At 52.4% G+C, this 15,657-nt stretch overlaps 1 protein-coding gene across 2 annotated transcripts; it reads left to right on the top strand.

The window, feature by feature from the left end:
* The first annotated feature begins 77 nt into the window (after positions 1 to 77).
* On the top strand, positions 78 to 10,825 carry ARHGDIA (Rho GDP dissociation inhibitor alpha). 2 transcript variants are annotated; one of them, XM_064522930.1, is made up of 6 exons: positions 78 to 221; positions 6,956 to 7,165; positions 7,583 to 7,666; positions 8,252 to 8,328; positions 8,515 to 8,578; positions 9,070 to 10,825. In XM_064522930.1, the coding sequence occupies exons 2-6, from the start codon at positions 6,976 to 6,978 to the stop codon at positions 9,267 to 9,269; spliced, it is 615 nt and encodes a 204-aa protein (XP_064379000.1). In that variant the 5' UTR covers positions 78 to 221; positions 6,956 to 6,975; the 3' UTR covers positions 9,270 to 10,825. The 2 variants fall into 2 exon arrangements, with proteins under 2 accessions (XP_064379000.1, XP_064379001.1); XM_064522931.1 differs by lacking the exon at positions 78 to 221 and adding an exon at positions 624 to 760.
* The last annotated feature ends 4,832 nt before the right edge of the window (positions 10,826 to 15,657 follow it).

Below are 15,657 nucleotides of genomic sequence, written 5' to 3'. Positions count from 1 at the left end.
CCGCGGCGCTCTGCCCCGCGCCCCGGCTCTATGGCCCGCTCCGCCATCGCGCGGCTCGCCCCGCGGCCAATCAGCGCGCCGGGCAGCGGCCGGAAGTGAGGCGCCGCGCTCGGTGGCTTATAGCGGGAAGTGACGGGCGTGTCCCGGAAGTGCGGGGGTGCGCGGGCGGCGGGGCGGATCCCGGCGGCGGTGTCAGCGCGGCGCGGAGAGGAGCAGGGCCGGTAGGGCGGGGCGGCGGCGGGCGCGGGCGGCGGGCCGCGGGCGGGGCGGGGAGAGCGCGGGCCGCGGCTCTGCGCCGCCGCGGGAGCCGGGCCCCGGCGCCCTTCGGCAGCCGCCCTCGGGGGCGGGAGCGCCGCTGTCCTCGCGGGCCGCGCTCCGGGCGCGGAGGGTTTCCAGGCTCCGGGAGCGCGGGCGCCTCCGCTCGGCCCGCGCTTCCCGCGGGGGCGGCGGGACGGCGGCCCTCGGCCCTGTCGCCGGTCTGCGCCGTGCCGGGGCCGCGGGCCGGCGGTGGGAATGGCCGGCGGGTCCCGCTGGCCCGGCAGGGAGGTGGGAGGTGCCCGCGCTCCCGTTTGTCCCCAGATGGATTCTCCCTAAATGGCTTCTAGTTTTGAAATGGGGAACCTGGACGTGACTTCCTCAGGGCGACCTCCTTCCTCGTAGAGCGACCGAAGAGCCCGTTTCCCCGTAGCGCTGCAGGCGGGGAGCGTCTTAGGGCAGCTGGGGAACGTGGATGAGGACTGCGGCTGGGTTCTTGTGCACGGTATCCGATCTCTTTGTTCCCTTCTCAATAAAAGCCCATGCTGGAAGGATGGTGATGTCCTCCCTCGCTCAGTAGGCTCTTCGCAACAAGTCCGAAAGTTGTAACTTCCTTTTCGTAAAATGAGAAGTAGTCTTGATTTCACTAAGCAACTGCATTGTTCTTGAGGGTTTCAGGTCTTGTCCCAAATGCTTTATTACTCTGTTTTCCCCAGGGCTCTTCCAGTGCAGCTATTCTTGTACCGGAATGGCTGAGCAGAGCCTGTTCCGTTGTAGTCTTCAAGCAAGGAAGCAAGTGGCAATTTTTACAACTTGATCACGCCGCTGACGGTGTCTGTGGCTATATTGCTGTTGCGTTGACAGATGGTTGCAGCCAGACTGCAGCATGCTTACCCGTGGTAACTTGTTTGCATTCTGCATGTAGGACTGCAAGAGTTTTTGGAAGTTTTTAAGTTATGAGGGTGTATGGAATCATCTGCTAGTTTCTTTGGTTTTGCTGTTGCAGGATAATATATTATCTGAACTGCAATCTAGTGCTAGGAGGTATGCAGAAAAAAAATGCATATCCAAACTGCAAAGTACCTGAAAGGCAGCAGGCTGTTGCAGAGTTCTTCATTCCAGAGCTTCGAGCTAATGGTGAGGGTTTGTCCCCAGATGAGATTAGAATTTGCTGGGATGCTCTTACAGAGTGACTTGGTGCAGCGGCATTATCTGAACTTCTCCCTACCTCCGAATTCCTGTGGGTATTGTTGTCAGAGGGCAGGACACAGCTTCTGGGAAGTGTTGGTGAGTCATTATTTCCTTTTTTGCCAGTTGATGTACCCTCCCTCCTGTACTGCTGCCATAGGAACAGAGCGGAGCCCAATTTATTTCTGATCCAGCCTCTCAAGCTGTCATTATGCATGTGGCGCAGCAGTGCCACTTGAACTGGTTTAAGCAGTTTTTGCTCCCTGTTTTTGCAGCATAACAGCTTTTGCAGCTGCATAGTGAACCGCATCAGTGAACTGATCTGTCGAGAAACTAACCTCGCAGAAATGGTTACGAACTGAATCAGTTGCCAGCTGAGTTCGCTGTGTGGCCGTACAAGCTTTCGCTTGCACAACAGGGAAGAAGGAAGGGTGGGGACTGCTTGAATTGGCACTGCTATGTGGCCATGGCTGCACTGTAGCCTGAGGGACATCCCAAACCTATCAGCTCATTTGAAGGACTCTGGCTAACTTTGATTTCATTAGTGCCTTGGGATCTTGACCCTGGGGTATGGAGAAGTCACTATTTACCATTGCCCACCTGAAAACAGACACAGGATTATATTTCTAGCAGTTTTTCCAGCTGGCAGAAGGTGGGGCTCTTGTATTCAGTGCTGCTAGCTCCTTGCTATTGCACTGTGCAAATACCAAGAGAATCCAGGAGAAACTGCTGACTTAAGGGAGCAGTGAAGGCTGCTGAGTAAGAATTCTGTGGTGGGAAGTGATTCAGTCTTCTGCTGTCTTCTGCAGGCTTGTGAGATCTCCAAAGATCCGAGAAGCATCTAGGGCTGTCCTGGAGCCTGTTCATTGTAATTTGCTTTCAGGCTGAGGGCAGGTTAGGCGTCCCCTTCCCCATCGGCGGCTAGCGCAGTTCCCAGCAGGTACGAGTTCGGAGTAGTGGGCCTCCCAGGAGCTGCAGAGGTGCCAGCTCTAACGTGCTATGAGTCAGTTGTGTTTTAAGAGTTAGAGAGCCATTGATATGGAAGGGAATGTGAACAGGGTACGTGAGCATCTCCTCAGTCTCAAAAGGGGCTGAAGAGGAATTCCCTCCTAAGGATCTCAGAGCGATGCCTTAGGTTTGAATTCTTGAATCAACAGAAGTTACCCACATCCAACTGCAGGTCAGCAGTGTATCAGAGTGGCTTTGGTTAAGAAGGAGCTGAGCCCTTTGAAGGAACTGAGATTGTGGGTGCCATCACCTTAGTTATTGCCTCTGCTGCAGCAAACTCTCTACGCGTCAGTGCTGCGTTCTTGCTGCAGGTCGCAGCAGTGTGCAGGTGGGATACACGAGTGCAGTTCTCTCCTGGGAGCCGAGATACAATTGAATCCTTTGAGTTTGTTTTGTCTGATGGCTGGTCTTTCATGCACCTGGAAAAGCTCTGTTTTACTAATTCTGAGCTGTAAGAAATGCTTTGTCTTAGAAGCCTGAAGGGGCGAGGTCGAGGAGCTTGGAAAAGTTTTATGCTATTGGGAGTCTCCTTCCTTTCTGGCTCAGTGTTTGGAGAAGTAGCCAAGGAACTGTGACCCGGGGTTATGAAACGCAGTACTCTGTGCTGGGAGGAGGCTGCCTGTTGGAGTCCGGCTCCCAGCTGGGTGTATTGCAGTACGTCTCTTGACCTTGCATCCGGCCAGGGTCACGCAAGCTGCTTCTCCTGAGCTTGGCAGCAGCGTGGTTTCAGCGCAACCTGAGAATGATGTTGCTCTCCTTACTGTTGCGCTTGGAAAAGCTTGTTGCAAGAGCTGAAGTAATATTTTTCCAGTGCTTCCTTAGAGACCCTGCCCTGGCCAGAGCTGCTGGTTGTAACATCTCTTGCCTTTTCAGGTGACTTTGGTTTAGTTTGAAGAGCTAGTTTCTGTCTTTTGTGGACTTCCATGGTTTTTAAGATCATGTGGGGACTGGGGTGGTTCTTAATTAATCTGTACAAGTCATGATGGTTTCTTTAGCTTTTGGTCATAGAATTAAGGTTAGAGGCAAAGGGAAACAACTGAGAAGCTGTTTTCTTCTGTGCCATCTAAGTCATGGTTGTTGCTAAAAATCCGTTTGCGGGGAGGGTTACTGTAATGGAGCTGATGAAGTTTGGGTGCTGGTGATGTGTGGGAGAAAACTGTTGCCCCATCTGTTACATCTCGAGGTAGGTATACAGCGAGTGGCAGCTCTGGGCTTGAGTGAGACAACTAATATGTTTCTTAACTCTGATCAGGGCAGGATACCTGAGCCTGGAAATCAGCTGCTGTTCTTCAGTAATGTTTAAAACCTAAGGCTGCTTCTGTGCAGAGCACAGCTGTCTTCCAGGCCTGACCCTGCTGTTGGGGCGAGCTGTACAGTGGTCTGGAGCTGCTCTGTTTAACTTGGAGTGTCAGTCATCAGCCGTTCGCACAGTAACGGCTCTGGCGACCTGTGGTTGTTACAGGAGAGGCCGTCTGGCCGACTCCTGTTGGTTATCACTCACAAGTGACACTCGGAGCAGGAAGGTTGTTAGTTGTCTCTGCTTAGTCTGAAAACTGAAGGACAATACAGAATAAGCAGCTGTGAACGCTAGTGTAGTGCTGCGGAGGGATTCCCAGCACTGTCTGTGTTGTGTAGATACTGGCGGATCATCCGCCATGTGTTCAGCTCTGGGGAGGTGAATTTGGAGCACTGCATCTGTTTTTTATATGCATCCTTTTTAAAAGGGCTCAGTCGTAGAGAGTTTGGGAGTCAACAGAAGTCAGTGACTTGAGCCTTCTATTCTTTCAGGCTCTCACTGAAAGTCAGTCGCTTCTGTTTCCTGAAAGCTACAGGTGTTGGAGGAGTTCTTCAGTGTATGGAGAGAGAACAAGCTGTAGCATTTGGCAGGTGAAATCTAGCTTGGATGCAAGGCAAAGGACTGTAACAGGAAGACGAAGTGTTAGAACGGATGCTTGAGCGAATGCGTGCCCTCCACCTCTGGGAGTCTTCAAGGCTGGAGGCTTTTCTAGAGACTAGTCCAAAGCAAGTGACTGGGTTTGATATGGGCATACCAACATGAATTCTAATCATCTGTTGCATATATGACATCACCTTAAGTGACCTTTTGAATATAAATTTCTATGTTACTCAGTGCAAGGGTTTGGAATTGGACAGTCCTGTGCAGAAAAGCCAGCTGCTTGCTGTAAAGTGTACAGGTCGATGCAGGTGGTTGTTGGGTGTTAAAAGTGCAGAGGGGTAATGGGAAGAGCTCCTCTGCACAGACATGTTTGCACCCCCCCAGGGCCAAAGTCCTTTTAAATAACCCCAAGTGTGCTGTATCTTTTTTCTTTTTTCCTTGTCTGGTGATACAGTCTTGGTCAAAGGGCACAAACTGAAACACAGGAAATTCCACCTGAGCACAAGAAAACACTTTACTGTGAGGGCGGTTGAACACTGGAACAGGTTGTGTGGGCAGGTTGTGGAGTCTCCGTCCTTAGAGATACTGAAAACCCGACGGGACGCGGTCCTGGGCACCCTGCTCCAGCTAACCCCGCTTGAGCAGGGGGTTCGACCAGATGATCTCCAGAGGTCTCTTCCAGCCACAACTGTTCTGTGATGCTGTCAAGCTTTAATACCCAGAAACACCAATTACATCCATTACGAGTGTCCTGCCCTCAGCACATTGGAAGAGGCATGTCACCGTCCCCAGGGAACGCAGGGCCAGCCCAGGACAAGTCAGAAAACCTGTGCTCCAGGTCTGGCGGTGGGTGAGAAGTGGGGCCCCCTTTGTGGGGCCTGACTGCACCGACACTTCAGCGCTGGCTCCCTGGGAGTTGACGCCAGTGCTTAACCCAAAAATCTTGGCAGATGGAGTGGTCAGGTTTTTTTTCCTTTTGAATATTTCCTGGTAGGTCTGCTGTAGTCTTCTCTTCTAGTGGAGATGTGCAAAGCTTCACTTTCCAGGGTAGAATTTGTCTCCTTTGTCTTGTTCACCAACAAAACGTTCATAAAACTTATGGCTAAAAATATTAGTGCAGTCCAGATGGCACCTCCACCCTTCTGCTATTACAACTGTTGCTGGGCTCAAACTGGAGATGGAGTCAGACTGGCTCCAGTGTCTGCATAACTTGCCTTGCGTCACTGTAAAATGTGCTCTATAAACTGTGTGTGATTAGTGTCAGCCCTAAGATTTTTCTTTCCTCCTCTGGGTGGCACATTGAACAGAAAAGGAATAATTGAACTGTGTTTTATTACGTCAGTTAGTTCAAAGGTGATGGTTAGCTGCTTTAGTGCGACCCGTGTGACAGGCTTTAGTTGTTGACCTGGCTTTTCTTTAACGTGTTGTCATTTCTAGATGTATCTTTGCATTTTGTGGAAGTGTGTCTAGATCATAAGCTTGTATTAAGTGTATTGCATGTGTGTTGTTTGTGTAGTGAATGTTGTAGTCTTTGCTTTATTTGGAAGCTGGATGCAAGAACAGAGAATGCAGTTTTGCAGTCTGCTCTGAGCTGTGTATGCTAGCGCAAAATTTGAGGTAGGAATATTGAACAGGATATGGGAATGCCAGGAAATGGTAGAAATATCTTTTGTGAAAGATGTTGCTTGTACAAAAAGCCTTTCAAAAGCTGTCATCATCAAAGGAGTTTTTGAAGTCTGCGGAGCAGTCCGAGTTAGTATTTGCCGTAGGATCACCCTTGGGACAGTGCGCCCAGTGGAACATGAAGAGTTATTCAGGAATAACCATTGGCTTTAACCGGGGTTTTTAATGGGGTGTTGGCATCACCTTTCACCAGCCCTTCGTATGCAGCTGCTTTTTTCTTTGTAAGAGTGCATCTGGGGACTTGAGCAGCTGAGCCAAACTACACAACCGTTTTTAATCCATTAGCTGTGTTTCAGTGGCCTTGTGTGACACAGATCTTTGGAAAGGTCTGAGCATGAGTTCAGCTGAGCCAGGTGCTTCATTCCACTCCTCAGGGGCATCCAGCCCAGAGAAGATTGATCTGACTGAATTACAAGCTATAAGCTGCCAGACTGTAGCAGAGGCTTCTGGGGTTTGGGCCAGTGGTGGGGCAGACGCCTATCCTTACCTGGAATCGTGTGTTGTAGAGAAGCAGAACTGAACCGGATTTATTCTGGGCTCAGGTCTGTTATGAGTGAAAGCTTCAACCCGTTGTCTTGGTGGAGGGGAGTGTTTCTCTCTGGCTCAGGATGTTTACCTGTTCTAGGTTATGAACAAAGCACGGGGGTTGAATTTTTCCTACCCTCTTGCATGGGCCTGGATGGGCTGAGTAGGAGACCTGATGTGCTGGACTTTGCATGGGCAGTGGGGTGGGGGCCCTTGGCAGGCACGTGCTCCTCGGGGCCCCTCGGGGACGGCCCATGAAGGCCCAAGTGTGAGAGGGAGCCTGTGGGGCTGGGGTGCAGCAGTCCTGGGGATGCCAGTTTGTGCAAGAGCCGTGCTGCTGGGAGGAGGCCCGCGCTTTGGAGTGGGTAGATGCAGTTACACTTCTCCTCCCCACTTCAGTGTAACTCGCGTGCGTGGAGATGGCAGAGCAGGAGCCGACAGCGGAGCAGCTGGCCCAGATTGCGGCTGAGAATGAGGAGGATGAACACTCAGTCAACTATAAGCCACCTGCCCAGAAGAGCATTCAGGAGATCCAGGAGCTGGACAAGGATGATGAGAGTCTGCGCAAGTACAAGGAGGCGCTGCTCGGCGCTGTCACTGTGACTGCAGGTGAGCCCTCGCACACGGCTGAGCCTCACGAGAGCCACAGCTCCAGCTGTGACCTCCAGCTTTATCGCTGCTCCTGTCAGGGAGCTGTTCTCTTCCCAGCTCTCTGCATGTGGGCATGAGCGCAGCCCGGAGCTTAAAGGCACATGTCTGTGCTCCCCCAGTGCTGAATCTGGCCCTAAGAATAAAGCGCTGGGATTTGGGCGGGGGGAGCTGCATCCTCTTTCTGTCTAGAGGGAGCTGTTCTGGGAGGGACTGTGCTGGACATAATGCAAGGGGGAGCCCAGACCTCTGCCGAGGTGAATGTTGTCCTCACTGGTTTCTTTGCTTTTTCAAAAACTGCCCTGGAAGGAAAAGTGAGGAGTTGCGTGGGTTGGCACTGGGGATGGGTGTTTAATAGCCTTTTTGTTTGTCTCCTAGATCCTAATGCTCCAAATGTGGTGGTGACCAAACTAACTTTGGTTTGTGCTACTGCTCCTGGCCCTCTGGAGCTGGACTTGACAGGTGAGCTAGGGAGCAACACCAGCCCTCCTTGCAGGTCAGAGCTGACTTGATGCAGAGTCCTTGGGAAGGTCCCGCGAGAGCACCGATGGGGGTGGCAGGCAAGCTCTCCTGTGTGTCAGAAGTACAGGGAAAGGTGCCCAGGCCACCAAAGGATTCCAGTACTGCGAGCCTCGTGGCTGGTGCGGTACCCTCCACCGCAGCAAAAAGGCCTTTCTGCTTCCACTGGGTCGCCTGGCCCTAGTTTTGCAGCTGCGTCAGCTGCCAGCTGGGGGAGCCAGCTGTCCTCCAGCGGCAGCTCGGAGATGGTGACAGCCTTGGAGCAAACGTTTACAAAGGGGCATCCTTGCGTTAACTGCGTTGCTGTGTGGTGGTGTAGTCCTTTCGTACAGTATCATCTGCCTCAGGTAGCTCGGGAAAGGTAGCGGGGGGAGTCCTGACTTGCAAAAATGGAAGGATGAACTTTGTGTGTGGCACTGGCAGTAAGGGTCCAGTCCGGTTCCCTGCTATTGCAGATGCCGTTGTAATGACCCCTTGCAAGTTGAATCCGACCACTGGACTCTGAGCAACCCTCTCCCTTCTTTTCAGGTGACCTGGAGAGCTACAAAAAGCAGGCGTTTGTGCTGAAGGAGGGTGTGGAATACCGGATAAAAATCTCCTTTAGGGTAAGAATTCAGATCTGAAAACTGAAGAACCAATGAACTTTGGAACACCAGATTGTTGCAATCCCAGCACAGGGAATGCCTGAGCCCCCCAAACTATGGTGTGAGGAAGGAAATTGTCTCCTACTGTGGGTGGGGCTGCGTATAGGATCCCTCTGTTTTCTACAGTCTTTGCTTGTCTCCCTGCAGGTGAACAGGGAGATTGTGTCAGGGTTGAAGTATATTCAGCACACGTTCCGAAAAGGAGTGAAAAGTAAGTGCTTCCACTATGACTCAAGTACTGCTTTGTGGGGGGGCTTTTTCCTATTCTGCTATGGGTACTTGCCCCTGGTGCCCCAGCAGTTCCTCATGGGAGGAGACAGTCTTTAGCTGGAAGCGTGCTGGTCATGCCTCTGCCTTGAGCCTGTGGAAATGTGAAGGCTCTTCTGGGTCTGCTGTGATGTGACAGCCTGCGGTCCTGGTTGCATCTGCACCTCTGGGCTTGGTGTGTAGTCACTGCTGGAGCTCAGGAGTGAACAGATCACTTCTGCGTGGACAGCAGTGCCAGTGTGGGAGCATTGCCTCCTGCCGAAGGAACGGTTTCTGGAATGAGTGAAGCTGTTAATGTAGGGAACATGGTGGTTCGCACAGCTTCTGTGTGTTTTTGTGGATTGTTGTAGCAGTAACAGACCTTTCATATTGTTTAGCCTTGCCTCAAATGCAGGGGAGGATCTTACACAGTTTCCATCCACCTCTTTCTTCTAGTTGACAAGACTGAATACATGGTTGGGAGCTACGGCCCCCGAGCAGAAGAGTACGAGTTTCTGACCCCCATGGAAGAAGCTCCTAAGGGCATGCTGGCCCGGGGCAGCTACAACATCAAATCCAAATTCACAGACGATGATAAGACTGACCACCTGTCCTGGGAGTGGAACCTGACCATTAAGAAGGATTGGAAGGACTAGCCCTTCCCAAGGCCAATCCCCAGAGAGCACGAATCAGACAGTGGCTACCGTAGAAACCCCTCCCTGTACCAAAGTGCTGACATTGGAACCCTCTTCCCTTTCACTGCCCCCCACCCCCCATTTTAAGTTGTCCAGAGAGCTCAGTTTTGTAATGTGCCCCCTCCCCAGAGAATCACTGAATAGAACTGACCAAACCATGCTGTCTGCATCTGACCTCCAGCTGCCCATCCCAGGGCCGTGATGTCCCAGCACAGAGGTGGGAGCGCTCGCTCCTTTGCCCAGCCCTTTGCTGCTTCTCACCTTCCTTTATTCTGGTAGGTGCTGAAGGGGAGAGACTCCTGTATTCTGTGTAGGAAGCAGAGCAGAGGATGTTCTTAACTTTCCTGTGCACAGCTCAGGGTAGCTATTGCCTCCAAGTGGCTGAGGAACTTTGATGCCAGGCAGCCGTTGAATCTGTTGGCTAAAATCATGTCTGGCCTGCCCCTTCCATCCAGTCAGTGTCCTGGGTACACTGGCAACTTCATTTGTGGATGTTCCCTGTAACCATGATGCCTTAATGTGTAACATGAATCCTCTAGGGAGGGGGCCCTGCCCTTGTTACACTTTTTAAATGCCCCTCACCTGCCCCGTGTCTGTTGGCATGGCACTCATCTCGGTCACGCCCCTCATGGGTTATTAGGAATGATTCACAGCTCCCCGCTTCGCTGCTGGTCCATTCTTCACCCAAGACTGGACATCTCCAACGGGGAGGGTGGTGTGCCATCCTGGGTGACACCCAGCCCCTTCCCCCAGCCATCCCTCCAGTGTCCAGAGAGCTGGCCTGGCAGAACCCCTGGCCCTGTTACGTGGAGCTCTGAACTCTCTGGGCAGCCCCAGCGCCTCCGAGGCACGGAGCGGGTTGCAAGGCAGGTAGGTGCAGGAGTCACCAGTGTTGCCATCACCTCAGACTTCTCGTTGCAGCCTAAGTAGCTGCAAAGCACTGAAATACCAGGGCAGCACTTGCCCTCCTCGCTCTTTTGGGCTGAGGATGGACTAGTTTGTTTCTGCAGCTGTTCTCTTGATGTGATCAACAAAGAGCTTGCAATGGACAAATATTCAAGAGCAGTTAATGCCTTATGTATCTGTTCTGCCTTTTAAAATCTGTGCCTGGCCTGTCAGTATTTATTGCCTTGACACTAGACTCCCTCCTCCCCTGTGCCCAGACTCCCGCAGCACTCCAGCCTGCCACCCCCAAGGCCGCACTGACATGGCAGTGAGGGGCGAAGCAGCCCTCTGGGGCCTGTGACCCCCTGGTGACTGGGCAAGTACGTTCCAGCTCCGCAGCCCCTTTATTCGGATCCTCCCACACTGAGGTTGTACTAGAACTGGGACCAAGTACATGTGGTTTTCTCGTAGCTACGTCTCTGCCTCTAACTCTTCCTTGCCCTGCCCCTAGAGAGATTTTTGTTAATTTGATTTGGTGCATATTGTCTGTAAATCCTAGACCCGGGTTAACAGGTTTGGAATCATCGTCTGCTTCTCCTTTTATGACAGTTAAATAAAAACTTTCAACTGACTGTCTGCTGTCCGTTCTGGTTCTGTTCTGGGTCTTCAGCAGGAGATGCCTGCACCGCTATCCAGCAAGTGATCTCTGCAAGCACCTGGGGTGGGGAGAGGACCAGAATCCCTGCGTTGCTGTGTAGTGCAATAGGACGTCTGGGAAAGTCATTGCCAGAGGGGAGAGGGGCGAGAGGCCTCTGCTGCCGCGTGCCCTTCGCTGCTCCTGAGGATTTGCATGCTAAGAGGTAGCCTTTGCTGTTCACTCCCTTCCGTAAGGCCTGCAGTGAAGTGCAGCAATGTGTGAGGGCTGAGAAGGGAATGGAGGAGAGAAAATGGTGGGTCTCTGAGAGAATACAGTTGGGGTGATCTGCCAGCTATATGCAGGTGGATTCTGAGCGTTAGCCCACTTATATCATGCCTGCTCTGGCATGCAAGCACAAAATGAGATTGCTCTGCAGTTGAGAGCAATAAGAAAGGCAATAGGAGGCAGGACGGAATTTAGGAGAGGTGATGTGTGATAAGAGCCCACGGATGTTTACAAAGCACGCGGCATATTTGTTTTAAGGATAAGAAACTTAACTGTAGCCGCGGAAATTCTTTAAAGAATCTGTGGATGTGGAGACGCTGTAGAGAGGAGATGGTTAAACCCTGCTCCCAGACTAAAAGACTTGCAACAGCCACTACCCTGCAAGGGCACTCCGAACCTTGAATACAAGAGGAAACCTAGTGCTAATAGCAAAGGCTCCCTTTCTCCTTCTCAGTCCCAGGAAAGCTGCTGCACTTACCAGATGCTGCAGCTAAAGGAAATGGTGTGACTTGCAGAAACCACAGGAAAGCACGAGGGCTTAAGTGAAATGTGGGAGCTGCCTCCACACACAGGTGAGGAGCAGTTGGAGAAGTGCCATCAGCCCCTATCTCGCCTACTCCCAGAAGGTGCATTTTCGCTTGTGTTGCTCCCTGTTCTAAGCTGTGCCGTGCTGGTATGTTCCTGTGTCCCTCCTGTGGTGTGGGGATGTGAAAGGCAGCGCGAGAGCACAGACTCTGAGCAGGAATCACCCTCTGTCCTGTCAGTTAGTGGCAAGCCCAGAGGTGCTGATAAAGGAACAAAAGCCCTCCTCGTTCTGGGTCCTAACAGTCAATCTGTGGGCAGTTGGCGTCAGGGTTAGATCCTGTCTGATGCAATCTTCAACTCTTTGGCAAGTCTTTCCAAATTCTGGACGTTGGTATTTCTGTTAGATCATTCCTGTGATGGCGGCAGTGACTGGGTGCAATGCCTGGGGAGGGGCATGGAGGAGGACTACTGTGACCTGCTGCAGCTCGAGCGACTTAGGAGCTACAGTGCTGATTTGCCCCACATGTTCTCTCCAGAACGTGGTACCAGCTCCAGGATAACTGGCTCGGCTCGTGTCCGATTCACCTTCTGCTTTTTTGCAGCGACTGCTGTCCTGCGAGTGGTTCTGCTGCTCCTCTGCTGGGCTGCAGGGAACAAATTCCCCGGTGAGGATGGCAGTAATGCCCCAAACATGCAGCTGTGGTGGAAGCTCTGCCTTGGCCAACAGACCCACAACTCTGCCCCCCCTTTGTCCTGCTGTTCCCGAGATGGCTGTGAGGGCATGGCTCTCCCTCCTAGCAGCCAAGCCAGCGGCTGCTCACAGGCACAAGCAGTCCAAGGTACGCACAGCTTCGTCCGTGGAATGAGCAGGACACTGGTTGGGTGGATCCATTTCTCACTACTTGTCATTTCCAAGCAGAAGCCTCATCCCTTTCCAGGAGATATGCTTCGTAAACCCAGGATTCGGATTTGCGTAACAGTGATCTGGGCTGCTTTTCTAGTTAGGTGGCTGTTTAGAGCAGCTGAATAATGGCTCGATCCCTTTGACACAGCAGCTGCCTCGAAAAGCAGAACTGCAGCTCAAGTGTGGCAGGGTTTCAGGACTGTCTGTTCAAAAGGCAGCTTGGAAGAGTCGAGGCTGAAAAAAAGGGGAGAGTTTGTTAGTGAACACGTCAGTAGTGCTTGAGAGCCCTCGTTATGGGCCTGGACCTACTGTGGAAGTGGCCCCTGAGCATGGAGTTCAAGTGATGCTCTGCTGCAGTTTATAGTCCCATCAGGGAGTGAGACATCTGAGGAAACACACTGTGTCCACACATGGAAGGCAGTGCCCTACTGCTCTTTTTTTTTTGTAGACATTGCAGCACAGCGCTATTTAAAGGGGTGTGAAGAAAGCAAAAGAATCATAGCTCTGTTCTTAGAGCACCAGAAGGGTGAAGGAGAGGAGAAAGTTTTGAGCTGAACCCTATTAAGTGCATGACAGTCTAGTAGCAAGAGCTAGCTGAAGATGGGAGCTGATGTCTTGATAGTGAACAAGGCATTGACATGCTGATGAGGCTTATTTGCTCTGACTGGGGAGGGGAGGATGACAGCTGTCAACTTAAAAAAGAAGTCGAAAAAAAAATCAGTGAGGGCAGGGAGAACAGGTATTTGTAGTAGCACCATGAAGTGAAATGAGCAAGACAGACTGCATTTGCCAGGGGCTGACAGTGCAGAAGAGGCAGGTACAAGGTGACAAATCTTGACTGTGGAAGACGTGAAGCTTGGATGCGAGGTGGGGAGAAAAGTGCACAGGTCAAAGCAACGCTCAGGATAAAGGTCTGAGAGGTGGGACATTCGGCTTGTGAAAGCCAGCGTGGCTGCTGCTGATGGTCCCAGAACCCTTGTCATTTTTTTCCCAGCTCTGTTACTCTTCTGCCCACCCTGACAGGGAGACTCATGCCTTTTCCCTGGCTTTGTCCGGACTGGGAACCTAAATTTACCAGTGTCGGTGAAGCATGGAGAGTTGGAGGTGGAGCTCTTGACTTCGAAGTGACCAGCTCTCGCTAAAGACCTGGTACCACAGGTCACAACAGGATGTCTGTGCCGCTCAGAAAACACTCTAAAGTGGGATGCTTCTTCCTTCTTCTCCTAACCTCAGGCCAACCCTTGGAAATGTGTGTGGAGAAACCAAACAAACGCTACTAGTTCTCCCTTACCCTCTTGCTATCCAGGCCTGGATTTCCAAGCCAGTTATGAAGTATCTATGTACTTGCCCCGCTCTAACTCTTCTCTAGGTTCTGCTTGTGGCACCTGTACCAGATGGATCCTTGGTGCAGCCCAGAATAGCGCTTTTTATGTTCACCATCTCTTTCTGCTTCAGATTATGGAGAAAATTGTGGCAAAGTTTACCTCAAACCACCTGAGAAGCTGTAATGACCCTGAACAGCTAAAAAACCTTGGCAGGCAAAAGGATGCTGCATTCAGCAGTGTAGATGCACCCTTGTGCAGAGATCCCTGGCTAGCACCAAAAAAAAAAAAAAAAAAAAGAGGGAGCGCCACATCGCCAGCAAGACCTTAGCCAGCACAGTCTGCCTTGCCTGAGCCCTTGAGCAAGTACAGCACGTAGCGCGGCACGGCAGACGGGCCCCAGCCACTCAGCTGACGTGTGGCAACTGAGCTGAGGCAGAAGGGCAGCTCACTGCCCGGAGCCCCACAAACCTGCTGGCAATGTTAAAGCCATTTCCCCTCGATGCTGGTTAGACCTGCCTCTGCCAAGATGTCAGATAAAGGTTTTCTGGCAAGAACTGCCTTGATTCAGAGTCTGGTCCTTTCAGCAAAGAGCATCGCTGCACTTGCAGAGCGCCCCAGCAGGGTAATGACCTGTTTTTACTCTGGGCGATGGCTCTCAAACACTCTCTTGCCTGTGGGGCATAGTCGGCCTTCAAGAGGCCCAAGCATTGAAGCAGGATCTCTTCTCCAGCAGCGACCGATTCCCCCTGCCAGCAGTCGGACGTGCCTGTGCGTGCACAGCCCTGTGCAGCTGTGTTCAGCACACGGCAGCTGCACAATTGCTGCTTTGCTCAGGGTGTCTCCTTCATCTCAAATCTCAGCCGGACTCGTTTCCCTACCGTCCGGCAGGTCTGAGAGAAGAATCCAGTTCTGTGCTCAGTGAACGCTTCTGAAGGGACAACTGCTCCTCACAAAACAAAGAAAAGGTCACGTTATCCACAGAGGCCTAGCGAGGCACCGTGTTCTGAATGCTGCTGGTGCCTTGTGACCCGGCCTCGGCAGGGGGGAAGCAGGAGGAGAGCGAAGAGCAGCAGATCTGTTTTGCCAGCAGTCGCTGTGCTGGCGAATTGGCAGGGTGCGGCAGGGGAGCCTGGAGACTCCTGTACAGCCTGTACAGCCTGCCCCAGCTCAGGCCCTTATCAGCCTGGCAGCCAGCGTGTACAGGAGATGCCCCTAGCAACCCCGCTGATAGCCTGGCCGCTGGCAGCGCAAACACCGTAGCTGAAAGCCAGCTGCTTTCTCCCCAGGGGACCAGAGCCTCCCCTAACCGCCGAGGCGGGAGCTCTTGGAGGAGCTGCAACCTGACCCCTGACTCCTGTTGCATCAGGGAGATGCGAGAGTGAACCAAAGCAAGATGCAGGACGGGATTTTGTGTTTTTTTTTTTCCCTTGCCACAGGACTCATTTTTCATGGGTGACCTAGCAGACATTTTACAGAGCAACTTGCTCTAACCAGAACCTTCTCACGCAGGCTTTCTCTTGAGGGCTAGCGGGAGCGGAGTGCTGCACCTGGCAAGGCTCCCCACACACTGCCCTCCGGTGCACTGCCGCGTGACCGTGTTCTCCGTAGTGGGGAGCTTGTGCTTGGGCCCTTCTGAGATTCACTGCAAGGCTTCACTGATCCCTGGTCGCTGCTTTTAGTTTTGCTCGTTGGCTGCAGCAAGATGAAGTAAGTCTCCTTTAGCTGCGCCCACGCTGCAAAACCGCTCTGCGGAGCTACGAGCACGGCTGACGCCAAATGGGACAACGG

Source organism: Dromaius novaehollandiae, chromosome 18 (assembly GCF_036370855.1).
Source record: "Dromaius novaehollandiae isolate bDroNov1 chromosome 18, bDroNov1.hap1, whole genome shotgun sequence".
NCBI classification, from domain to species: Eukaryota; Metazoa; Chordata; class Aves; order Casuariiformes; family Dromaiidae; genus Dromaius; species Dromaius novaehollandiae.
Note: the sequence above shows the minus strand (reverse complement) of the source record. Positions and strands in the feature narration are given on the sequence as shown.

Coding starts and splice junctions, on each gene's coding strand:
- ARHGDIA (XM_064522930.1), top strand. CDS start 6,976: ATGGCAGAGCAGGAGCCGACAGCGGAGCAGCTGGCCCAGATTGCGGCT. Junction 8,329..8,514: donor GGATAAAAATCTCCTTTAGG/GTAAGAATTCAG, acceptor GTCTCCCTGCAG/GTGAACAGGGAGATTGTGTC. Junction 8,579..9,069: donor GTTCCGAAAAGGAGTGAAAA/GTAAGTGCTTCC, acceptor TCTTTCTTCTAG/TTGACAAGACTGAATACATG.